Source organism: Seriola dumerili, unplaced genomic scaffold, assembly GCF_002260705.1.
Source record: "Seriola dumerili isolate Sdu_G_001 unplaced genomic scaffold, Sdu_1.0 BDQW01000068.1, whole genome shotgun sequence".
Classification (NCBI taxonomy): Eukaryota; Metazoa; Chordata; class Actinopteri; order Carangiformes; family Carangidae; genus Seriola; species Seriola dumerili.
In genome coordinates, this window is record NW_019174323.1 from 9357469 (window position 1) to 9384795 (window position 27327).

Below are 27327 nucleotides of genomic sequence, written 5' to 3' on the forward strand. Positions count from 1 at the left end.
AATTTTCATAATTGCTTCGCCCATTTGCCAAAGATCCCCTCCATACATACATTTTGTCACACATGGCAGCAGGCACTGAATTTATCTGATCAGTCTTAACAACAATTTCAATAAACGCTGACAAAGTTTTAATGACTAATATGACTAATATCAGCAGGAAAAGTGTAACACTATTAATGTAACCAATACATCTTTTTAAAATGTGGCACACCAACAGAATTTCTAAACTGAACTGCGAGTCAGTTATTTCATTAGAAATTCTAAACTTCAACTGCTGAGAACAACTGAAATGTTAAATCACTCAACACAACGTAAGAAATGCTGACTTCCTCACAGAGACATCAAGGTGAAACATGCTCGCGAAGATTATGCTAAAGTGATATGCAGATATTATGTTAGTTTAGTTTATCTTAGCATGCTGGCAAGCTAAGATTAGCTTATTACCACTGAACACATGTGAATGTCATTACTTTTGTATTTGGTCATTAACATAAATATTGCACAAATTTGATTTTTTTGATCAGATGGTGGCGCTAGAAGAAAAGTCAAGGGATCACCAAAGTCATTAGGACACATTATGATAAGATGAACAAGTATCAGGAAGCAGTATGCAGAAGTATTGTGTTTTTTGTTTGTTTTTTGTTTTTTTAATCTGGATTTTCACAACAGACATATAATAGATCACACAGTCACTGGTATTCAGATATGTTTTAATATGTATTTTAATATACAGTAATATGAGTATTTACATTGAAAGCTAATACTGATGACCTTCCTGTAGACTAGACAAGGTTGACGTCCATACTCTACATGAATGGTGCCAAAATCCTTTAATGAATCCAACTACGATGTGTGATCACAAACAGTGGCGATAAACACAACGTGACCTGAGCTTTCAGCTGAGTCTGTCCTTGAGTATTTTTTTTTTTTTTTTAAGATTGTTGTACAGTGTTTCGGGAATAAGGAGTAGTTCAAGTATGACTAAAGGGATACACTGACATTTAAATCAAGTTCATGTTGTCAAATTATGATTTTGGTATAATTTGCATTTCTTTTATGTCACTTATCTTCTTCAGTGAGGAATGATATTAAGATTTTTGGTTTAATAAACCTGATTTCAGCGGCAGAGACTTTCACTAAAGAAGTCTGTGTGATAGACTTCAATTCAAAATGTCAACATATTCCTTTAATGCTACTGTAGGTTGACTGGCAGTGTACTGTGGATCATCTCCTCTGGCACCTGTGCTATTACGCAGTTCTTTATAGTTATTGGTGAAATAAAGGAGGTGTATAATCCTGATATAAGTCCTGATATAAGACCCTCTGAGGTCCAGAGAGGCTAAATGGAGAGAGTGATGCACATAAAAGCTGCAGAATTGGATTTTTAAAAAGGGAGACCATTTTCGGTACTTGTTGTGATGTTTGTCGTTTCACACTGAAATACAATCTGGAAATCAACTTTATAATGTTATTTCTTTTAGATATTTATTGCTTATTACATGGATCTGGTCAGTCAGGATGAAATCCTCCAAATTGTACCATTCAGAGATAAAGCATATTTGGCTTAAACAGCCTTAAATTCTAATTTTATGCAGTTTATTTATACATGTAAGTGCATACATACAGTAGAAGCCAAATTTTGATTTGTAAAACTTTATGTATAGAATTTATGCATTATTGAGGGAACTCTTGTATTTAATAAGGCGTCTGCATCATAAGTTTGCATGTTGAAACTTGAAAATCCCCTTCATGGGCATATATGAAATATATACCATATTCCTTGCAGTCCAAATAATCAGGCATGAAGCCAACAACAACAACAACAACTTTGAAAATCCAGAGGAGCTCCAACTGAATCACCTCGTGCTAATTAAAATCTTCAAAATGAGCAGTTTTAAGCTGAGAGAGGCAGGAAGAGTTTTCTTGTGCTTCCATTCAGAGCGGCAGTGTGTCACTGCTTTTCTAAACGAGTCAACCTTATTATACACTATGTACATCAGCACCCATGTTCAGCATACTTGTATGCATATTGGTTGTATATGGATTACAGCGGGGATAAAACATTTGGTGTGTATATGTGCAGCTGTCTACCCAGTTTGGCTGCAGTAAAGTACAAAGTACTCAGATGTCAGCACAGAGATGCAAAAAGCTTGCTTGCGGGCTTGAACTATACATTCATACATTAATGCATATTATGTTGAAGCATTGACTTAGGATGGACTACTGCTTGATATTGACTGACAGTATAAGAGGAGAAATTATGGCTATAACTGTGGAATGTAAAGTCCTAGTACACAAAAATAACCCTCATCTACACAGATAAAATGTCAGCAATCACTATTCTGTATGATATTCATATATTTCTAGTCACACTACTGAGAGGAGGTGGTTGTGTTCTCTATGAGGTTAAATATGTTAACTATATTAACAGAAGGCTTCCTTAAAAAGTTCAAACCAGGAGAAGTAAATATCCTACTTCCATGATATCACTTATAAGGGTAAAGCATAATAACAGTCGAAATGGCAGAGGACCAGCTGTAACCACAGGAAAGGAAAAGAGAACCAAATAGCTGAGTAAACACACTTCAGGTAAGGGCTTTGCGCGTGTGCGCGTGTCCAGGACAAAAATATTTCAAATCAGTTCAAGCAACACGAAAACATTGCAAATAAAAACTGGAACGAGCACAAAACAGGAGGCGATACTGACAACGGCAACTTGGACATTTGTAACCAGACAGTCCCTGAGAGCCGTTCTAATCTGTGGGAATGTGCCCTCAGGGTTTCTGTACCACAGTCAAAAAATAATTAGACTTTCCAGAGGGAGAAAATACAGGCAGACACAGCTTCAGTAAAGTCAGAAAAAGGGGAAAAACAAAAGGTCTGATGGCTCGTAAGCGGAAGACATCTTTGTTTTGTCTCCTCAGAGCAGACTGGACAGGGCATATGATTCAAACTCCTGCAGATCTGGAAAGAGAAGAGGAAGGAAGTGGAGAAAGAGGTTGAGAAGAGAAAGGGAAGATTTAAGGATTTAAGGAATCTGATAGCACAGACTGATACAGGTCAATCCATCACAATTCCCAAAAACCAAATATATTCAATTCAATTTACTACAATGAAAGATCGGGAAATCCACTAATTTTAGAACTTCGCCTGACCTTGATCAAAAATAGTAGTTTGTTAGTTGCAGATTTATTTTCTGTTGACTGACTAATTCATGATTCGACCAATCGTAAAGCCCTAATGCACATAGTAGAATAATATGAAAAAGTACTGAAAGTGAAAACTTAAAGAGATGTTCACCTTTTATTATTGAAAGTCTTATGAAATGAACATTAAAAAGTCGACACTGCAGCTATATTCTACAAATGGCAGGCAGGTTAATGAGGGGACATGCAGTAAAAATGCTACTGAAGCAAACTAAGATGTTTCCATAACATGTTCATGAGCTGCTGCACATGTAGAGATAAAATTATGATCGAGTTGAATTATGTTTTGTGTTGCACAGACTACATAAATGCTGTGGTATCTGGCTTTGCTTCATGGTACTGTATACGTGATCTTATATAAATAAAACATTAAATTAAAAAATGAGAGAAAAGATGACAAAAATAAAATAAGGCTTAGTAAGACGGTGACATTTGTGTGTCCTTAGAAATCTGTGAAAATAGTGGGCGGTCAGAGGATGAAGAAGCAGGGGATTCTTATAAAACAGATGGCAGATTATGTTGACATAATGAACGGTGTTTAAAGACTGATAATGTTTTGGATCAGGACTGGAAGGCGGGATCGTACCTTCCTCTTCGGATGTTTCTGGATCCGCAGTGATGCAGAGACGAGATGGAGGGAGAGGACAAAAGAGACAGAGAACAAGTGAAGCAGAAAGACAAGTAAGACCGTCAAGTTTTCTTAATATCAAATGTTAGTCGGACGTAGTGTAAAAAAACATGCGATGAACCCAAGCATTTAAAAGCAAAGTGCTTAACAGAGCCATCATCTTTTTATTCTTTATCTTTTGTTACCCAGCAACTGAACTTTGCAATCAAGGGACATGGCCCGGCAGATTTGATGCTATCACACAAACTACACTCATGAGATTGGGGCAAAAGATTACAGTCATTGACAAGATTTTTTGTTTATTTGCATGCCACAGCAAAGCCAGCATGAGGCAAAACAGCACTGTAGGGTGTGAGTAAAGGAAAAGCAACCTGGAGTCAAATCCAGATGTGTAGAGAAGAGAACGACAGTGAGAGGGCAGGGGGATTCAATAAAGCTTGTTAATCTAAAGTATTTATCTAGTTATTTAGGATTGTGCACTGTAGGAAATCTGCATCACTGTCAGTACCCAACTTAAAAGAATACTCCATCGATTTAGCATCACACTCCTGTAACGTTTAAGCTTAAAAAGCAGAATCACAGATACCATACATTCTTCTTCCCTATCAAAACCTGGTGCCCACATTACCCACAATGCAACACAACTATCGACAGTTTGGCCGGAGATTCAGGGGGTTAGCCTTAAGCAGAGATGAGGAGCGGACTACAGAAGTCTGACAAGCTCACTTCTTTCTAACTCCACAACCACAGACTTCTTTTTCAAACTGAGCATTCTTCAGACCCAACCGGCGCCGACTCAAGTGTCATCACGTAAGGCCATTTATCAGTCTTTACTCAGCTCCCTCTGGAGCCAGAAAAGGTTTTATACAACTTGTTTCACATATGCAACAGTGCTCCTCAAGACCTATAAACAGACATGTGTGTGTAAAATCAGTGGAGTGGAGGATACAAACTCTGTCTTCTATTTATTTAGTTGTGTGTGGTATAAAAATTCAGAGCAGTTTCATTTATGTGTCCAATATAAGGCTGCAACTTATAATCATTTACATTATTGACACAATTAATGTATTTGCTATATTTTTAATTAGTCAATTAATCATTGAGTCAATTGAATATTCAGAAATAGTGAGAAAAAATAAAAGTTCAAAGAGATGAAAGTGATTTTTGCCCATTTTTCCAAAAATAAAAAAATAAAAAATAAAAACTTAAATTCTAAATCTGTTTATAGTTTTAACAGGCTCAGCAAATAAAAAAAAATACCAGAATACATACATAGTGAATTAGTAACCCTAATGCCAATCATTTCATGCTATAATGGAATTTTCATTGAGGAGCTCAGCAGCCAAAATACTAGTGAGGTAAGTACTATAATTCATGCTCTCTTCCACTGACAAAACCTACTGATGGAGAAGCATCCACTGCACGTCCACCAGCATTAATAATAAACCCACGCGCTTTCTGGTTGTGAGTATGGATCAGACAGCAAGCAGAGGAGCATTCAGCAGCGAGCCGCAGGCATGTGAATTAGCTGACAGAGGAACACAGCAGGCACACACAGATGGAGGCATGCCAGAGCTCTTACTTAAATCCCCAGCCAGTTCCCCCCAGGACTATCGCTGCCAGCAGAATTGCACCAGCAACCGAACCTATTATGATATTGGTACCACTGGGACCTGTGGGAGTGAAGGGGGTGAGTCAGCCAGTGAGGAAAACAAATGGCATGTGAGGGTGCCAAGTGCCAAAAATTTTAAATATCTGTGGTTATCCTCTTTATGTTTTCTGACTGTAAAACTGTAAAGCATCAAAAAGAAGTAAAGAGCTATAAAATATCAGAGTGTGGAAATCAACAGAGAAAAACCCAGTTCAAAGTTACACAAATTACTGCAAGTAGTGACAAGTTTGAATTATTATGTGATGCTAGGTGGTGAAGTGTCTTGCAGTCTCCATGTTCTGCATTATTTATATCCAACAAACAATGAAGACGGTAGTGGAGTGAAAGGCAATGATGACTTATTCTGGCCCTTTAATAAATTCCAGTGGTTCATACAAATTAATTTGTGTACATATCAAGGCATCAGCATTTCAGTACACACCATTTGTGTAAAGCATTTTGTTTTATTTTAGAGTGATATATACTGAAAAGATACTGTGAAATACCCCTTTAAAAAGCTCAACAAGAAAACAACCCGCAAATCCCCAAATATGATGCTTATTTCACATATCATTGTTTCTATATATTGTAATTTTTTTTTCATTAATATGTTGCTTTTTTTTAAATTTGTTTTTATATGTCATAATTTTGTGTTTCTTTTAAACTCAATATATTTCAAAGCTGCTGATTTGCACACTTTAATCACTGCTCAGTGTGGTTACCTCTGTATTTTTCTGGGCCCTCAGGCGGGGTGGGGATGGGGATCGGGTCAAACACGCTACAGTCCTTCCCAGTGTAGTCTGGATCACAGATACACTTCACCTCATTACTGCACGTCTGAGGGACGAAGAGGAGAAACGTGCGTGAGAGCGTTTCCACATTTGATCTAATTTACTGCCGACAATGCATGGTTTTGCGGAGCAGCGGAGACCGACTCACCCCGTGGTGGGAGCAGATACGCGAGGACGAGGAGCCCGGGCAGGTGCTGAGGTTGAAGGTGGTGACAGGGAGGCAGCGGCGCTCCAAACACATCATGTTTGGCCCACATGGCGTCCCGTCCTCCACGTAGCCCAGGTCCAAACCGTCATCCAACACTGCATGGCCTCCTCTGTAGGTTAGACGGTCACAGAAAATTATGATTTCTTTACCCTCCTTCTTCCAGCTCTATTTGAGTCTACCTGATTTGGGATCATCTCAAGCGCTAAAATTGCAATAAAACCAATTAATCTATTTCTGAATACAGATCAATTTCTCTATTGATTCATAGTATGCCATATATTTCCCTCCCCTTGTTTCCCCTCACATACTCTGTATATATCCAAATGAGCTGACACCGTTTAATACATGAGTTGCCAAATGTGTGAGGTTCGATTCAGGGATTAATTATCTTAAATCAGCGCTTTCTCTAATCGCTCTTTGACAACTCATCTCACTTTTCACCTTTTTCCTTCTATTCTCCTTTCAGTTTTTTTTTTTAAATTATTTTAACCATATTTGTGATCAATATTTGTCGTAGACAAGATTCACAAGATAAAACACATCCATCTTTTTCCTCATGTAAGGAACCCGAATGTGGTTTAACAGCCTTCTGCATTTGTTAACCCTTTAATTGTTGTTCAAACCCAGCAAGCTACCAAATAAAAGCTGCCTCACCTGCAGTCCAGGTATCTGTTCTGATGGTGGATGGTCAGACTGGTGAGCTTCCCCTGCATCTCGCCAAACCTCGGCTTAGCTGTCAGATTGGTGCACAGCAGCAAACCACAGAGAACGTCTCTGATGGAGGCAAATGAGAGAAGATGTAACAATAAAACAATGATTTAAAAAAAAAAAAATGCTCATTAAGTATTTATAGTTTATACAGTTTATACGTTCACTCACTGCTTGTTGCACTGCACCCATCCCTGACCACTGGAGTCTGGGCCACAGTTTCCTTTCTCTGTGCCTTCAGAGTTCAGCTTCTCATAGCAGAACCTGTCAGCGGAGTCTGAGAAGAGAGAACAGACTCTTTCACTTAACACTCTCCAACCCCTGGCCTCACTTTAATCACTACAAGGCTCTTCTCAGAAGATATAAAAAGATTCATGTGGAATATGAGTGAATGACTCTAGTTTTCATCCTGAAAGTTCTTGTGGCCATAACGCAAAATAACAAAAAAAAAAAAAAAAAAAAAAAAAAAAAAACACCAAAGGGAAATGTATCTCAACAAAAATAAAAGAAATCGGACAGACGAGTCAGTGAACTTGACTCTGATCCTCAGTGAGATATGCGATTTCCAGCAAGACAACAAAAAACGGCCTGAACAAATTAAAGGAGATAAACGGAGTCCCCAAAGGAGCACCAGTGATCCTTGTCATACGGAGGGTCCTAATGGAAAACAACATCAGAGTCCAGACCATCTGTGTCCAGCTCGGCTGAGAATTCATATGAAGATGAGACAAGAACCTATGAAATAGTGGAAGAGGCAATACCGGACCAATATCGGATCCAGTGGACTGGGGATTGCCCGTAAAAGTAACCGCAGAACCGGAGTTGTCTCTGGAAAACACCATCCGCCATAGCCATGAAATTTTAACCATCAGGGGTCCATGCAACATTGAGAAACAACACTCGATATCGAATCAAACCTACTGTAGCCCCACAGAGTCCTGCACTGGCCATCTCTGGTCTTACAGCGACCTCCATAACAACGACCCTGAGGAGGAGAAGGACGAAGGGTGGATGTGATGATGAGAAGAGGACACACAGTAAGAGACAAATATTTTATTGAATGCAACAGGAGAAGCTGTGATAGACATTTAACATAAAGCATGACTTCACCTGGCCAGCATCACACATGTAGCCATCCAGTTTGTGGACATTATGAGGACACTGAAAGAGTAAGAAGAGTATCCATCCATCCTTTCAGATTTCTGCATTCTTTTCAGCATCTTGGTAAAACGCACACTTGTGTTTGGGGGGGGGGGGGGGGGGCTTCCTCTTACCTGGCTGGAGTCGCCTGTACAGGTCTCGGAAATGTCACAGTCGTTGACAGTATCACGGCACGTCACGCCTCTCAGCTCGTACTGTCACAAATTACCATAGAAGAAGAGAGAAAATGGAGACAGATGAAGAAAGGAGAAGGCAAACAAAGAGATGGAAAACACAAGTTAGTGAGACAGAAAGAGTCGACCTGGGGCCTCGATGAACGACAATAAACTGCCAGTTAAAGAAGTGTGATATATTAAAGCAGTTCACCTTGCAGTCCCTGCAGCAGAGCCCGTTGCTGCACATGGCATTGTGGGTAAGCGTACACTTCTTACAACAGTTGGCTCCACTCCGAGCACAGTCCTACAGGACAGAGAGCGTTTATAGTGCATCTGTAGATCATGAGTGTCCGGGTGTGAAGAAATACTTGTGTAGCCATATTTTTATTTTTATTTTGCACAATTTAAAATACACTGAAAATGACAGAAAACAAATGAAAATTCAGTAGGAAGGAAGAGGCAAATAACTCAATGGGCTTATTTAAAGCCTCCACCTAAGTATGTAGGATTATCACAAAATTATAAAAATACAAAATAACGTGGCTACATAAAAACGATGACAAACTAATAGGTTCAAAATATATATATGAAAATTAACAGCAATTATAACACTAATATCATATAGGAAACAATGATTCTTGCCTCTCCTTGGGAAGTGGTCAACTCAACAGCTGGTAGCTAAATAATATCCTCTGTAGAGTTCTCAGTTAAGTCATTAAGTAAACAGCATTTCTATATATTTGTCATTTAAATTGTACCTATGTTTACCTACCTATCTAAACAATGATACAGGCCAATTCCATTTACACTGAATTGTTGAAGGTAAATGAGAAAAAAAAGACCAACTCATGTAGCACATGACCCCCTCATCAAGACAACTTTCGACTTCCCTGACCATATATGGAAATATACATATGTTTCAGTACAGACTCATTGTGCAAAAGGCAATCAGTAAGTCATTTGTTAACTCGAGTACACTCACCACTAGTGATCCACAGTCACATTCCTCTCCCGGCTCTACATATCCATTGCCACACTCTGGTGGGTCTAATAGCTACAGACAAAACAAAAAATGATGTAAGGAACTTTATTTTGGAGGAATGTTAATTTCCGTTGCTCTGATAACAACTGACTGGCCCTCACCTTGTTGGGCTTGTTGAAGAGGCAGCTGCCTCCTCCCTGCTGGAGGAAGCGCAGGTACTCGTCTATACTGCAGCGAGAGAACTTCCTCGGCAGGTAGTAGCTGATTGACAAAGGAAACACAAAAACCAAAATCACCAACTGTTATGGGTTAAAACCTTCAAATTCAGTATTAAATATGGTTTCAACCAACGTTGTGTTAATGTTTTCCCCAAATAAAGATGAAGTCGGGTACTTTTACATGCAACATTTACAAGGTACTCATTGCATTGTAGATTACGGGCTGGATAGGAGAGAGATGCAGGACAGCAAAAAACAACAACTGAGAATTCTTTCTTAATTAAGTACAGGTCACTTTACACTTCACTTTACAATTTACTGTAAAATGAGTACATACCCTGTATCCTCCATGATGCAGCCCAGCCATGGATCTGGACACCTGCAGTCTCCTGGACGGACACACACACACACACACACACACACACACACACACACATTTCTGTGGTCAAGACAGATAACAGGTGATGCTGACTTCTCACCACTTGGGGGAGCTGTTAGTGCAGCAGAGGTGGACTGTTTTCTTTTCTCAGTGACAAAGTTATTGTAATTCTCAGTGGAAATCCAAATGAGAATTTGATGAGGCCATCTGTAAAAGACAGCTTTTAGATATAGGACAATAAAATGTAGAATTTTATCACAGACAACTTGAAGATACAGCTCCATATGGCTCCAACTCTGGGTCTCTTAGTCATTACAAGGATGACTGTCTCTGCCTTTTTATCTCCCATGAATCCTTGTGCAATGTTTCAACCATTGTCTGCAGTTTACTTTGGTCTTACCTGCAGCTGTTCGCTCCTTGTTCCTCAGCATGCCGATGTTCTGGCCAAGACTCTGACACAACGTGATGGCCATGGGGCCCACACTGCCAAACTGAAGACACATATGAAACAAGTAAACAAAAACTAAAAGGGAAATATAAATACACACTTTTACACAAGTTCTTTTGGACAAACACCAATTTTTAGTCACTGTCTCAAATTCGTACAATGCAAGAGGCACAAGTCTCACCTCATTGATGCCTCCACCCCTGGTGAGCGAGCAGATGCCCCCGATGTAGGCCGCCTCACTGCGGCTGCTCATGAACGTCCTCCCACTGTAGTAAAGACAGGGAGACTGCTATAATAATAGACAGAAGAGGAGTGGAAGACAAGAGGAAGGAGAGGAAGAAGGAGGAGGAGAATTAGGAGAAGAGAAGGATGAGGTTGAAGTGAAGGAGAAAAAGCAGAAAAAGAAGGGAGATGGAGAACAAGGAGAGTGGAAAGAGAAAGAAGAGGATGGAAGAGAGGGAGAAGAAAAAGAAGGAAGAAGAGGAACAAGAGGAGGGGGGAGAGAAGGAGAAAAAGAAGGAGGAGGATGAGGAGGGGGAGTAGATGAAAAGGTAAAGAAAAGTAAGGAGGAGGTGGAGGAGGACATACAGAAGGAGGAAGGGGAAAAGAAGAATAAGAAAGAGGAGGAGGATGAGATGGATGAGGAGACGAAGAATAAGACAGAAGAAGAAGAAATAATAGTACAAGGTGAATGGGGGGTGGAGAAGAAGGAGGAGGAAAACATGGAGGAGGGGAAGAAGAATAAGACAAAAGAGGAGGAGGGAGAGAAGGGGAAGGTGAAGAAGGAGGAGGAAGAGGTAGTAGAGGAAAAGAAGAAGAAGGCAGCAGAGGAGGAAGAGAAGAAGAAATAGAAGGAGGAGGAGGAGATCAATAAAAGCAGCGGCAGCAAACTGAAATATGGAGACTGAACCCACGAGAAAAGGTGAACGGTGTCACAGCGTTCCTTGATGCTCTCCTTCCTGTACTTCATGAAGTCGCGCAGGGTGAGCAAAGCGTCGTCGCCCACGGAGACCCTGTTTTCAGACAACCAGGTTTCCATGGCCACCAGGACGATGCGAGTGTTGAGCTGCTCCTTGTAGATCTGGACACATCAAAGGGGAAAATCACGAGCAAGAATTATGCAACAGGTGAGGAGGTGAGACCAAAACACATTCAGTAATTTTAGCTGCTGTCCTGTTGCCAGATAAAGTCAGAACTTACAAACAGCTGAAGAAAAAATGGATTTGAATGGAAACAACAGAGAAACTGAAAAACAAACAAGATTAAATCAGTTGCTCATCATTATCATTATCAGTTGCAGGACTTAATTATTTCGTATATAATTTGTAAGTGTAACATTTTAATTGGTTATTTAAAACCCCTTTAGTGTGGAGAACATTTGGTTCCCACCTGCCATTGTTTGCCGGGGGACAGGTGTGAATGTGACAGTCTATGAGATGCACATTTGTCCTGCTAAGAGAGCAGAATAAAGTTGAGTCAACTGTCCTGCCGTGTCGGTGTTGATTATAAAAGACAGCTCAAAGAAAATTGTAGCCTGCATGTCATTCACAGCCCAGAGAGACTGGAGAACGCTACCGACCAAGAAACAAGGGTTACATATATTTATACATTAAATGATGATAAGGATTCAAGTGATAATAACAAATATTAGTGTTAGTGTAACATCAGGGTAATGTTGTTGAGTCAAACAAGTGAAAGATTTCTGACAGTAAAAGATATCCTGATACACAACAGTTTGAGACCAGACCTGACAATCTTAAAATAACATCAGACAGTTATTGTCTGATGCTTGTGTCTTTTTGTGAATAAGGGATGGCAGCTGTCCCGATCAGGAAAGCCTCATCTGCAGGAAAAAGCAATGAAATTTGGCGAGTGTCCTGAGTAAGCTCAAGAGACTCTCTACAATAGATTCACAATGAAGGGGTGCTATGGTTACAAAAAAAAAAAAAAAATAAATAAAAGATAGGAAGAGGAAGCTCATAGTCAGCTCCCGATTAATATTTCAACTTTTGTAGATTCGGTTGCATTTTAAAACCACTCACCGCATCAGCCATGTTCACCACGGCTTTGGCAAAGTTCTTCGTCTGAGTGCTCGACCGACGGAGCTGCACAAACTAAGAAAAGTAGAAGAGAAACACTCTTACTGCCTTATCTTATATTGTCAAAGTCACCTGAGCACCATGTGATTAAATCCTTTTTTTTTCTTTTTTTTTTTTTTAAAATGAGAGTCTCACTCTTTCTTTATTACTGCTCTTCTGCTGCAGTTCCAGAGATAAGGTAAAAGAAAACACCCTGGAGCTGTCAGTTTCACACTTACCAGTTCATGGTCATTAACCACCATCAGCTCGATGTACTTAGTCTCGGTCTGGACGGTGCGCTGGCCTCGCCGCACCTGGAGGGGGCAAAAGAAATCCGCACAGCTTTGAGCACACCGTCATAATAACCTTCACGGAGGACAAGCAGACACATGAACACAACAACACATACACGAACCCAGCAGGTGAAACCATTCACACACACACACACACACACACACACACATACACACACACATACACACACACACACAGACGCACACATATGCTGATGCTGGTGAAACTTTAGCCTTTGTCCTTGAGAAGGCAACACAACTTGGAGAGCAACAATCACTCATTCATTAAGCAGAATATTGCTCCTGATAAATGATAAATAGCAGCTGTGTCCTATTACGCCGAGAGTCTCACAAGAAATAAGCATTCTTAGATATTGTTTAGACTTTAACTCTGCTTCTCCTGGACTGTTTGGGGTGTTGTTTGGTTCATGACCAGGAAACATCTACATACAATCCCACAGCTGTCAGAGTCGGGGCACATGTTGCTGAATTCTGATTGTTGCACTGAAGAATGTGACCTAACTTTTTATTTATTGTTTACAGATCAAAATGAGTGTACAGCCATGCTAGCACAGCAGTGGTTTGAGCAAAAGGCACCAGCATGCTAACATCCAATGTCAATGTTAAAATGCTGATGTTTAGCAGGCATTCACCATGTTCAGCATAGTTTTGCAAGTTGGCATGCTAATGTTTGCTAATTAGAACTAAACATAAAGTACAGCCAAAGTCTGGATCGAAATGGTGATTCCAACTAAATGACACAGACATCGCCAGGGTCACGTCGCTAGCATGACTAAAAAGATTAAAAGTGATGCGGCAGAGACCGAGCGTCTTCTGTTTGACCATATCTGCCTGATAAAACTTACATTTTTCAAACTTCACACCCTCAGTTATTAATGAAGGCTTTCCATTTTAAATTAATCAAGTGGCATTACTTGATTAATTTTCTCAGATTTCAGAAAGCTCCTCCAGACTTTCTACACTCTCCCTCTTTTTTTTTTTTTTTTTTTTTTTTTTAAACTGATCTCGGGATTCTATTTTTATTAGCAAGAAAGCTGAGACAAGCTATTAGCATGTGTGTGGAGATTTGGTATCAACTGACAGACTTCTCTGTAAAATATTAATTGTGTTTGCATATCTCAACTCTAATGTTTCCTTCACGGTGACACTTTCTTCGATGCTTCAACACTATCTTGCTGGCAGGTACATGGAGGTGTGTGTGTGTATTGGGAGACTGAGAGTCATGCAGGCTGCATGAACACTAACTTGTCTTTTTGAGCGTTTTAGTCCCGCTGTGAGGACAGGCTTCTCTTCTTCAGACCAGCCGTCTCCATCCGTCAGCTCTCTGTCTCCTTCACTGAGGCCGTCTGGCCGCCCCTCAGGCTCTGAGCTGTTCATGGAGCATCCTGGGACACGCACACACAGATGGTATGGAGGGATGGAGAGACACAGAGTAAGTGAGAGGGAGATAGAAAAGTGGCTAGTCATCAGTCCAGGGATGGATGTAACCATGTATTTTAGTCCACTGATCTGCAGGAGAAATCAATATCACACAGCCAGCGGAGAGGAGAGGGAGGAAAGGGGAGAGTATAACGGGCTATAATGGGGTGAGCGAGGGGGTGACGAGGCAGGGAAGGAGGAACGGCAGAGGTTGGGTAACAGGAAGGAGGGAGGAGATGAATCCAGAGAGCATCAGGGTCAGAGAGGAGAGGAGAGGCAGAGAAGAGATGCAGCGAAATGAGACTTTTAGGCAAGGACAAGAAGGGCAGCTGGACAACCTGAGGAGGACACTGTATGCTGCTGCTGCTCTTTGTGTGTGTGTGTGTGTGTGTGTGTGTGTGTGTGTGTGTGTGTGTGTGTGTGTGTGTGTGTGTGTGTGTGTGTGTGTGTGTGTGAAAAAGGACTTGTTTTACAGAACATTTGATTGTTTTAGATCATTCAATATCAAGGACAAGGCTGCATCCTGTCAGGTTTTCTCAAAGTCTAAGTTTGGTATCTGATTTTTAAGTACAGCACCAACAAATTAGCTCTTTTAACAGCAAAACACAGACTGAATATGTAACACATCACAAAGTTTAGCCAAATCAAGCCAATGATGTTTGAGATGTCATAAATCATTTGCATCATAGCAGGATTTGTGCAGCAGGTTTTGTGTCACTGAGGCTTAGGATTTAGAAATTAGACTTTATCATCACATCAGGAAGGACGCAGACAGTTTCCAAAGTTCAGAGACGGTCAGATACAGAGGAAAGTAACTGAGAGGAGTCTCTTTGTTAACTTTTTCTGTAATCATAGCAAAGGTCCTACCTGGACAGGGAGGTGGGAAGAGGTTAATGTCCGGCATACGGTACACGATGTGGTCATTATGCTCCTGGAGGATGTCGGGAATAAGCATGAGAGATGAGAGCAAGAGAGAGCGAGAGAGAGAGAGAGAGAGAGAGAGAGAGAAAAAAGGTGCAAAAGTTAGAGCTTCTTTTCTGAGCTGCTTGTTTTCAGAGGATGACTCAGACAGAATTTTCTTTGCATTTTTATCTTTCTAATTTCTGAAGATTTTCATTAATAAAAGGTCCACAGAAGAGCTAATTGTGGGTTCCCCGGTCATGTCTGCCCAAACAGGACAAAGCTTCACCTCAAGCCAAAGGGAAACCCTCAGCCATTCACCCACGTTACAGCGTCTGAATTCTCTTAGCATTTTTTTTTTTCCAGCTGTAATTTTTAAATGGAGGAAATATAACTATAATAATCCACAGAAGAGTCAGATTTGGTTGTTCACCTTTCCAGTAAGCAGGAGTGAGAAGTGAAAAAGTTACTAATACTAAAATGAAATTCAGACCACAGCAAATGGAGTTATATCACACGTTATAAAGAGGACAGAAAATGTAGTTACACCAGCATATTACACCATTTTGATAAAATGTTTTAAGCATAACAGCAGCTTAGAGCATTTTTTTTCCTGTGGTCATTTTTAATGGAAAAAAAGGGTGCTTTTAAAATCATACAAGCTTTTAAATGACTTCTTCTCATCCTGAACTTAAAAGCTTTTCTGTGAGGAAAGTACAGCCGGTGTCCTCTGAGGTACAGACGGATCATCGGGAAAGAAAGTGCTCTGATGCATAATTAATCAATCACTGGGCTGTCATAATGGCAATAACACTACTGGACACTGTGGTACACTCGAGCTGGGAATAAATACTTTATGAAAATGACCCATCTGAGATAGAGAGCTGAGGAGAGAGAAGGAGAGTGAGGGAGTTTCAAGATGAGCTGGGTGGCTATCGATCCATCTCTCCAGTCTATGTAATTGAGCTGTACTTCGATTACTGTGGGCCTTAATGGAAAAAATGCTCAGCTTCTTCCACTCTGTTATACGTCTATTTCATTTTAATACTAGATCTAAGACTAGACTTTAAAATCAAATCTGAACATTTTTTGAAAGATCTAAAAAGCCTCTTAAACTTTTTTCCCCTCTCTCTCTAGTTGTGTCAGGTGATGTCTCCCTTTAGACATGAGACAGGAGATGTGTTTCAGTGGCGGTGGATTGTGTATCAACTCAATACTTTCCATACAGCAACTCAGAGATAGAGTAACACTGTCTGGACTCACTGTAAGTGATGGAGTGATGTGGCGAGAGAAAGTGAGACCATATTTTGATGAGTTTGAAATATTGGTGCTAGTCTGTCAAGATCTTTTCACGTGTGACCTTGCTGCTGCTTGGGTTTGATGCCGAGGAAACAGGTAAGTGTGTGTTTGCTACTAACCACCTCGTCGAAGTCCTGACTCACCTCTCCGCTGCCAACAGGTTCAATCCCGTATGAGAAGTTCCCATCAGAGAACATCCCCCTGAAAATACAAAAACAGTGGTAGGTTACATTATCCTTGGCAGCCAGAGTAGATAGGAACATGTAGGAGTTGGACTTATTGTACTGACAGTCCTGGAATTTGGGAGGGAGAAGAAGAGTTTTTTTAAGTAAAAAAAAAAAAAAAAACAGGCGTGAGAGCAACTATTCTTCAATTTTTATGTGTAATTTTCAAATAAAGTGATAAGGGGGAAATAATTTCATCACCACCTGAAGACTTTTTACGAAATCAACTTTGAGTTCCCAAATGTTTTCGCTCCGCAAGCTTTGGAAAGTTTTGGTTTAATTCACTAAATAAAAAAAATTCCCCAAAAAATAACAAAAAAAAAAAAAAAAAAAAAGAAGAAAAAAAAACACCACACACTGACTGAGACTCGATGTCAGGTGAAGTGACAGTGAAAGTATTGGACTCACCGCAGGCCGTGGCAGGTGGACAGAGCAGCCCAGGAGCCGGGCAGCCCCCGCACTCGCCCGTGGTAGTAGCAGTGCTCTCCCCCCTGACAAACAAATCATATATGTCAGTGAGACACCAAACCCCCCCCCCCCATCATCCAGTAACATGTTCATGTCAGATGCCAGAAAATGAAACCAACACTGACTGTGTGAACCCCTCTCTACATAAACACAAAGCAGGTATTTACTGTCAGCCCGGGGCCTACAGCTGACCTGAAGGATATCAGTGACCACTGTACGACTCTGGGGAAACCTACACCTGCAGAGCCTGCAGCTGAGTTGGGTTTCAGCAAGGAAAAGCTGCGTGTACAACAATATGTGTGTGTGTGTGTGTGTGTGGGTTTGAATGACGGAGAGATCAATTAAAGAGCAGGAAGGCCAGGGGTCAAATGGGAGAAACTTAGCGACGGAGTCCAGTTTCAGTGTAAGTGTGTGTGAACAAGTGCAATGTGAATTAAATCCAGAGTTTAACTTCAAACAACACGGTCTCTAACAAGAAAGTCTGTTCAGGTGTTTTTAAAACAAAATCACAATGTTTCATGTGCAGTGTCAGACATGTTTAAAAAAATAATAATACCAGTAACTACTAGCACTTCCTTAAACATGGGGACTTGCAAGAGACAGATTAAACAAAGGACAATAAAAATCAATGTAACGAAGGCCAAGATATCCTGGCTTTCAGTCACTGGATCCTACACTTCCCAATACGCAACTGTTTTTAAAGGCTGACTGGTAAACTGACATTGACATTTAAAATTGGTGGCGCGTCCCTTTAACACAGGTTAAAATAAACTGTATCAGGTGTGTGTGCCAGTTTCAGCTCATACTTTCAGATTGACAGTGCTGCTAGAAGGTGTAACCTGTACACTCCGCTTCCAGATACCTTCACCTGATTTTCATAATCCCCTGAAAGGCGGCACCTGGATGATCATGTTTTGAATATAGTGTTTCAATGCCGCCTCTCACAGTACAGGAATGATCAGATTGCTCGTGCTTAAATATGCGAGCCAGCAAAAGTTGTGGAGAAGGAAATAAATTGTACATGGTAGACAGAAGTGCACTCAGGAGAGGGTTTTTAATAATCAAGCAGGCCTCATCTAAGTGGATGGAGATTCACATCTTTGTTTGTAGCTAACTACAGTGTGAGAGAGAGAGAGAGAGAGAGAGAGAGAGAGAGAGAGCGAGAGAGAGAGAGAGTCAGTTTCAGGTGTTTGTAATGAACCCCAATAAAGTCATGTCTGCCACCTGAGACTGCTGTTGTCTGGCACAACTGACAGCCCAAAAAGAAAAGAGGCTTTCCTTTATGCGTCGTCAACCTTTACTCCGAGCCAGCGATGAGCCTGCAAAAAGTTATTTCTCATCAAACGGTGTGCGTAATGTATTTTGCGGCTTTATCTTGGATCAAAGACACACTGCTGTACTCTCACTGGGAGGATTTGTCTGACATTTCCGCTGGGATCTGCTCTGAGGTGGACAAAATCACACATAGTCAGCCGGGCTCCCTTTGATGAGAAATCAATGGCTGACCGGTTTGTCAGACAACTACAGCATTCCCCTCTGGTCTCCCATTGGTTATACTCAGCCATGAGGGGAAGATTGAACTGGATTGGGAGGGGGGTATGAATATATTTTTGTTCTAGTATTTTAACTTGATCTGACTCAGGATGTCATTAGAAAATTATAGAAATAAAAATACCTAAGCTCCAGATATAAAAGGTACAGCTAAATTAAACACAAAATAAACATTTTGAATTCAAAATCTTACATCAACATCACTACAAAAAAACGTACTGTAATCATAATTGGTGATTTAATTATTATGATTTTGCTGGTAAAGCGTATTTAGATTCAGCATCAGTTCATCTGTTGAGGAAGAAAGGGACTTTCATCAATCATATCGCCTAGTTAGACAACCTACAGCACTTAGCCCGGGGCAAGATAATAAATAAATAAAAGGTAGGATTACAAGGCTAAATGGAGGAAATCAAATTGCTTGACACAGCAGACACGCACTGGCTGTGAGGACCTGAGCGTGCTTTTCAGACGAGATGTATGAGCTTCAAATAATGATCACTCACACATGCAAGCAAACCAAATGTACAAGAAATCATGGATTAACCGTGAAATATCATCAGCGCTGGGAGGTCAGGGACAGGTGAGCTGGACACTACATTAGAAGTGAATGACTGTGTGAATGAAATAAAAACTGCTTGCCCACACACAAATGGAGGCAAATAAACAGTCACGACCCACAGAGACGAACGGATTAAATTTGACATTATCAACTCTAACTGAATTAGACGAGCTGGAGTTTACTCCATGTCTGAACTTTGACTCAGCATTGTTGAGCTGAGAGGAGCGGAGGAAAGGTAATGAAACACCTGGAGCTAATGTAAAGTGAAAGGAAGACGTGATACAATGGAGGCATCAGTCAAGAATATTAGACATCCTCAATGAGTAAGAAGCATGTTTCATTTGTAAAAAGAGTTTGTATTAAAGCCACACTGGCAGGTAAATATCATCAATGCCCAGGTACTTATATAATTATCTAATATGCAATGATGCAAGCTGATGCATTAGTCTGTCAATAACAGGATAAGTAGAGTATTGTATCAGTGTCAAGAACTTCGATGTGTTCTCCATTGACATCTTGTATGTTTTGTGCCAATTACAACATGCCATCAATAGTTTGCTCAGTGCTCAGACTCAGGGTGTTCAAAACTGATTTTGTGATTTCAGAGAATGAGAAACAAATCTGCTGATTTTGTCAGGAATCAAAGAAACCGGCATTTCTGCAGGACACTGACAAATACATAAAACAGCTCCCATCAATCTCAGCCCATCCTCATCCCCAATTCAATTCCTCTTTTAGTCATGTGTCATTGGGATCCAATTCGAATGAGACAGTCACCAGCTCAGAGCAATAGCATAGATCCACAGGGACCAATAAAAAAAACTGACACACAAAGGCAGGAGGAATATATTGGCACGTCAATAAAACTAAATAAATCAAGATGGAGAGGGAGATAGTGGTGGTGATGGGGGGAGGGGGCGGCTTCCAGCAGGCCGAAAAGAAAATGTCCATGTAAGCAATTTGTGCGTTCTATGGTGTAAATTCACCAAAGATGTGTGTAAGTGTTTGCAAGTATTTGCATGTTGAGTTCATGCAGCAGTTCAGACATACAGATATAGTATATGATGCTAACTGAGATCTGCCAATCATTTTATATTCATTGTATAAATGGTTTTAAATGTGTTAATGTTTTTTTCTGCTTATTTTACTAAGACTAGTATTAATCCAACCATATTTATCTAAATTTTAACTCTATATGGTCTCCATAAAGATCATTCCACATATGTGGCTTTTCTTCATCTGATGGACAAAATTTATACAGCTTACGACTTTAATGAATTTATTTGTGCCACATTTCTAATTCTTTGAAAAGCTTTTGCCACAGAGAATAAGGACACATTCTTCCGTACATAACTTGGGTTAAAATTGTTTTCATGACAGAGTGTATTTATGGTTTAAAAATTTACTCCCGGGGTGTCCTCCTGATGACCAAATGGTTAGGGCACATACCATATGGGCATATTGAGCCCTGAGCAGCAAATCCCTGCTACGACTCCAGAATCTGCCGGATCCTGCACTGCATCTCTCTCTCCTGTATTTCCTGTCTCTCTCTTCAGGCATAAAATCTGCCCAAATACAAGTATCTTCCATGTTCCCCCTGACATTGGCTCACGAAATATTTAAAAAAAAATCCCACTTCATTATTCTAAGCGGCAATGGGACATAGCTTTCCAAACATCTTACTAACTTATGGCAATCTTTTTCTCAGAATGACATCTTTCTGCAAGTCCTATATAACACGTAATGATAACTTTTTTCTTACATAATCTCTTTTGATCTTTGATAATATGATTATTGTTTTATTACGTATTACATTGAGATAATGAATAAATTCGTTAGGGACTTCTCCTACTTCCCTGTGGCACAATACGCCATATTTTTTGTGTGGAATAAAGATGGTGCCAATAATACACATCTGTTTCCAAAGGTCAGGTCAGAGGGAGGTTGTAAGATTTGGATTAGTCGTTTCTGGAAATGGACATGATTTCAATTCCACTCACGACATGACAAAGTAGACCCACGCTGCTGCTGCTGCTGCTGCTACTGCTGCTGACTGCTGGTTACCATGGCAACCAACTACTGATTGGTCAGGTGGTCTTTGGCAGAGGAAAAGGGGTGTGAAGGGGAGACAGAGAGGGATAGCGAGACAGAGACAGACAGAGGGAGGGACAGAGACTAATATAAAGCAGAGGATACAGACAGAAAGAGACTGTCTCCCAGATGGTTTTGAGAATCAAGCTGTCTGCATTAATGGCCTGTGTCTCTGAGCCTGTGTAAACACACTGGACTCAGAACGTTACTGTAGGACAGTTTGTACAAAATTATACTGCATGACAGAGAGGACAACGTCAGCATTTCAATCATTAATCCTGATGCAACTGCAGCTAGAGCTGGAGACATTTCTAAAGATGCAGGATGAGGTGTGGATTAAACCAGAGCCTGCAGCAAAACATACAAGCTCACAGTCAGGAAATATCTCCATAGCCATTCACACAAGCCTTGAGTACTTCAATTTTCAAAAAAAAAAAAAAAAAAAAAAGTAATTCAACATTTGCCATTTTTATAAATTTCTGCCTTAGGGTCAAGTTGAACAAATAGTGCTGCTATTGGTCATTGATTCTTTTCAATATCTCTCAGCGAGAATAACTGCCTCAGAAACATGTTCCAAAACACTCTGGACAAAAGAGCTATACTGTTGTAGGCGCTGGCACAAAATCAATTTCTGTTGAATTGACTGGGATGGTAAATTAGCTTCACTTACATTCTGACAAAAAATGAAGATGCCAACATTTAGTGTAAAGACTGGAAAGAGAGGGAAATGGCTAGTCTGGCTTTGTTTGAAGGTACAAAAGCTCATTAAGTATCACTTTATATCTAATTTGTTTAATCCATATAAAAAAAGTCTTTCTGCTAAGCTAAAATGACCAGCTGTAGTGTTATATTTACTACACAGGCATGAGAATGGTGTCAATTTCCTCAGACAACTCTTAAGCATATTCTCTATAATGGTAAAACAGCTTCGATAAGATTGTCCTACCATACTCTGTGATGGCTTCCCATCCTCGCCATAGTGACGCTCCACATAGTCTGTAGACAGGAGATTGCTGGAGAGAAGAGGAAAGTGAGAAGAACAATTATTCTAACAATCACTTCAACCTGAATTCAATACTTCCATAATAGTTTGAAAAAGTAACACTACAGCACTGTGTGACTATTACAGGCCATCATAGGTTATTATTGTGGAGTGCTATTTAACAGAATATCAATCAGCATCAAACATTATGAATCTCGCCAGTCTAGATCAACAAAAGGCTGATTCATAAGTAAAACCAAAATGTGTGAAGTCTGATTTATTCTAAGTGCTAAGTAACAGCCAGTGAAAGGTGTTACATAAATGCAGTCCATTAGAGGAAAATATGTGTCGTGTAAGGGGGGGGGGGTACATTTAGTAAGGTTTAGCCTGCAGGCAGCCTGAATAATGCCAACACACAGGACATACAGTAGGTGGGCAGCAGACACAGATCAATTTTTATTTGTATAGCGCCAATTCACAACATACGTTATCTCAAGGCACTTTCCAAATAGAGCAGCACCTTCTTTTTATAATGATATTTCACACAGATGAAGAAAGAGAGGCGGGAAGAGTGAGCATGTCAGTGACTGCTGTAACCACTGAAGGGTTGTTTGCTGGATCTGTGCCGCGGATGTGTCGACTTACTGGTTGAGCTCCAGGTCAAGGATGAAAGATGTGCCGAAAGCCTCCACCAGGAAGCTGCTCTGGGCCAGATGGACCGGCTGGAGGGAGACACGGAGGAAGGAAAAGTTGGGAGGAGGAGGCGTGAGAGATAAACAAGAAAACTGAATGAGAAATTGATTAAACTAGTAACTATGAACTGAATCCTATTAATTATGTCCACCAGCAGATGTCCATTCATGGAGGTTTACAGAAAAAATGAGCACTGAGTCGGGACAAGATCGTTCACTTGGTAAATCTATGCAATTCTTAGAAACCAATGACCTTACTTTATCATTTGCAGCTTTTGCTATGCTGTGCCCTAATTCTATACAAACTGTTCACAGTATGTGCTATATAGTAATCTTAATAGTGCACTGTTAGTAAACACGACATCACCATACTTGTGTTTTATACCAACAGGAAAAGATACAACACTTGTGCCTTGGATGTCAATCTGCCACAAGCACTTCATCATATGCTCTGTATCATTTCTTCAATCTATTAAATGGTTCATTTTATACAAATTTTCCCCAAATCCCACCTGTCAGTTTTGATATATTTGAAAACTTTGGGACCTACATTAGAATTTAAAACAAACTTGTGTGTGTTCTGGCTGCAAAACACAGTTTGAAACAACTGACCCACTAGAGGTGGAGTGGAGTGGAGGAGGGAAGAAAACTGATGGATGTTCAATAGGGAATAAGTTAACAGCATGAGTAGAGAACAAAGCAACACAGACTCAGATACTAAGGGACGTCCTTCTTCTGTGACCTCTCCCTGATGGCGACACAGCCTCATCCACCTTCTTGGATAAAACTCTACACTGGGGCTCATTGGCTCCATATAACCTTGCTCCAAGGTGAAACCCATCTACATTATAAGACAGAGCTCTGTGGTGGCTCCCATCAGTATGTACTGGCCAGCTGCAAGGCAGGTCTCATTAGTATTACCTCTGCAACCACTTAGTTTCACTCTAATCCTCCATTTTTTTTTTTTTTTTTTTTTATCATATTGCATTTTTCATTTGAACATCAAATCCCAAATATTTAAAATCTTGCAATATGCTGTAATATCTCAGCTCAAGACACAGCATCAAATAGTCCATAGGCACAAATGGGCTGATTAAAAAAAAAAAATATTATCAGTTACTAAACTCTATTTGCATGTATACAACCTCTCAAGTACGAGCGTAAGCTTGATATTGGTGAGGCATAAGCATTATTTGGGTTCTGGTAAATTGTGGTGAGTGATCGTCAATATTTTCAACCTTTTTTAAACATTAAAACATTGATAGATTAATAAAAACAAAACAGGCTAATTGACCAGAAGTTGAACCCCTACTTGTTTTGAGAAAGAGATTAGTTTACAATTACACTTCCCTTCAAATGAGATACAAGAACCAGATGCTGTGACACTCTTCATCTTTCTTCTTCTGTAGACCAGTTAGAGATCACAGGAAACAGATTTAACTTCAGGCCATTGTATCTACAACCACTCTGAAATTTAAACCTACATTAACAGATTTTTTGGCCTGTTTTTATGGTTTTTATAAGTTGAGCATGTGTACTTGTCAGCAACTAGTTAGCTATTACACACAGAAGAGGAACAGAGGCACATTAGCACTCTTTTGGAGTCACAGATGTACATTCACTCTTATTGAGCTTAGTTTGGTCTCCACGAACTCCTGAGGAAATATCTGGCTCTCCAGCAGCTAAATGCTTGACTACATTCACCAACGAGGTTGATGAGAGTGGTGAGAGTGGATAAACACTGTAAAGTCGCGTAAGTAAAAATTCACTATGGGTAAGCCACCACAAGAACCATCTGTCACATTACACGTAGACATTTGATCCATTGTTAATATAAAAGCGTTGGTTATAGCAGCTTATATTCTGGAAAAAAATGACTTCTTGTCTTTTTATTGGGTGACAGCAGTTAAGCGGCACACACCTCCCAAACAACTCCTGCAGTCTCAGGAAAGAGAGGCCATGAGACAACACTCTGGCCACAGAGGGCAGCCCAAGGTCAGACCCGTGTCATATCCACTGACTGACTGACAGGCGGTGTTTATAGGGAAGGTAATGAGAGAGGACCGGTAGAGGTGTGAAATATAATCTAATGGGGTGGAGAGGAGGAGGCTGCAGAAGCAGCGGTGGGCTGAGTTTTTTTTTCCTGCCTTGCTCTGGTCCGGGCGAGCTGGGCATGATGTCGAGGGGTGTCACAGGGTGGGGTAGGAGTGACAGACACATGAGCTCCAAGGAGAGGACAAACAGAGGTGAACCAGGGCCTGACAGAGAGCAGGTGAAGGGTAGAAATTGTTTTAGAAACCAGCAGTCTAAAGGTACTTTAACAATGTTTTTCTCTCCATTTTTTTTTCCATTTTTATGTATTTCTACTTATTATATAACTTTTTTCTTCCACTGTAGATATTCCTTGTTTTATTTTAAGGTTAAGGAGCGGGTGTTGCAAAAATAGGAGCATACCGTACACTGTGGGGACATGCAGTATATTTTGATATGTGGCTAGACTATATAGCTGTGCCTGCATAGTGCATATGTTTAAACAATGAAGATAAAGTAATAAAAACTACATCATTAAGATTTAAGGGCCAAAATAAACAATCTAAGAAAATTTGAACTAAAACATGAACATTCAAAATGGATAGAATATCTGTTGTGCAGTAGAGTGGTGTAAGAGGAGGAATATATCTCATTAAAAATATCCTCAAATCAGTCATCAGTCAAATGTGTAGATTCACACACTTATCAACTTCAGCTCCTTCCTTGTTCAATTGATTTTAAGTTTCACTGATGGGAGAATTCACTGAGTAGGTGATGGCTTACAGAGGTTGGAGAATTGGATGAAACCTCTTCATCATCTCCTTTAGGTTGGAGGAACCAAATAATTCTTCACAGGGTGAGTGAGTATACTCTGAGAAGATTAATCAAAGTACCCTTGAAGTCAGTCCTTCACTCTCAGGAAACATGAACGAAGCTTGGTCACAATTTGATCTCAGTGATTACTGTATGGGACGAGTAGAAACTGAGGTTAAATGAAGAGGAATGGCAATAAATGTGTTCTCGGTTCTGGTGGTTTGGAGCATGCATGGATGTTAAGCCTGTCAAAGGTGCAGGCAACACTCACCTGCGCCCCGGCTGTGTAGTTTTTGACCCGGGTGTCCAGGCGGCTGTGGAGCAGCTCCTCCTGGGAGTGGATCTGTTGCAGGAGCCGCTTGGGCTGAACGACCTCTTCTGCGGGCAGCAGCCTTTCCTCAAGACTCGCCCATTCCCTCAGACCTGCAGAGGACAGAGGAGGTGTTTCAGTGCACAGGAAGGTGGAGGTGTGTGGGGTTCTGAATCTGGTGTTAAATGTCTTATTTCTGCAGCACACTCATAGGATTCTGCAGCTGATCGTGAGCTGCTTGTTGACACCGATGCAACAATTACACGGTCCTAGTTACTAGAGAGCGCAGGCTGAGTGGACGCAGTTACTGCCAGAAAACGCTCTAGTTCTTCGTTTTGTCAATGATTATCTGAAACAAACTCAATCTTGAGGTAAAAGCAAAGCGTCGGAGCCTCTTACCTGTCACGGCGCACCGTGCACACACTGCAGCGAACAGCAGGCATCTCACAGCGAGCATGATGCTCACATAGTCCCAGTGATTTCCCCGGTGCGGCGCCGTTAAATGAACCGACAGGAGCCGTGAGCGGAGCTGCAGCAGGACTGTTGTTGACAGTGAAGACAAACACAGCAGCGGGGATCCTTTACACACGGCGCCCGCATTTCTCACCTCCCTTTCCGCCTCTAGCGAGTTAAAAGCACTCGGACGAAGCTCCACCGCCCGGCTCCAGCTGCATGTTGTGTGTCGGTGTCACCGAGCTTTCGCTCTCTCTCCTCTCTCACTATCTCTCATGCACACACAAACCACACACATACACACGACATAAACACACTCTCTTTCGGCCTAACGTTGGCAATCCCGTTTGAAAGCTATGAGGCTGCGCGAGGAGCGGTTGATCTGGGATCAAGCAGCACGTGGGGATTGACAGACCCACCCACCCTCTTTGATAAGATCTGAAGGCTCCAAAACTACTATGGTAAAACCTGATGTAATGAACTACAACTCAGATACTCTCACCATGAGCTATGTGGCCCTTTAATCTGCCCCTTTTCTTTTAATTATAACTAAAAAGTAGGTTATAATATTTGTTAATTACAATTATTCAAACAATCTTGATCAA

At 40.7% G+C, this 27327-nt stretch overlaps 1 protein-coding gene across 2 annotated transcripts; it reads right to left on the minus strand.

Moving 5' to 3' along the window:
• Positions 1 to 918: 918 nt before the first annotated feature.
• Positions 919 to 27043, minus strand: LOC111219972 (disintegrin and metalloproteinase domain-containing protein 11-like). Of its 2 annotated transcripts, XM_022742858.1 has the most exons (27): positions 26669 to 27043; positions 26231 to 26382; positions 23069 to 23145; positions 22388 to 22454; positions 17178 to 17260; positions 16689 to 16746; positions 15214 to 15277; positions 14173 to 14312; positions 12853 to 12927; positions 12578 to 12649; positions 11450 to 11616; positions 10717 to 10801; positions 10488 to 10578; positions 10046 to 10097; positions 9652 to 9751; positions 9491 to 9562; positions 8720 to 8812; positions 8467 to 8547; positions 8303 to 8353; positions 8114 to 8177; positions 7364 to 7469; positions 7139 to 7258; positions 6425 to 6593; positions 6208 to 6322; positions 5417 to 5507; positions 3793 to 3810; positions 919 to 2964 (listed from the first exon to the last, which is right to left on the minus strand). In XM_022742858.1, the coding sequence occupies exons 1-27, from the start codon at positions 26724 to 26726 to the stop codon at positions 2949 to 2951; spliced, it is 2337 nt and encodes a 778-aa protein (XP_022598579.1). In that variant the 5' UTR covers positions 26727 to 27043; the 3' UTR covers positions 919 to 2948. The 2 variants fall into 2 exon arrangements, with proteins under 2 accessions (XP_022598579.1, XP_022598580.1); XM_022742859.1 differs by lacking the exon at positions 5417 to 5507.
• Between the last annotated feature and the right edge of the window lie 284 nt (positions 27044 to 27327).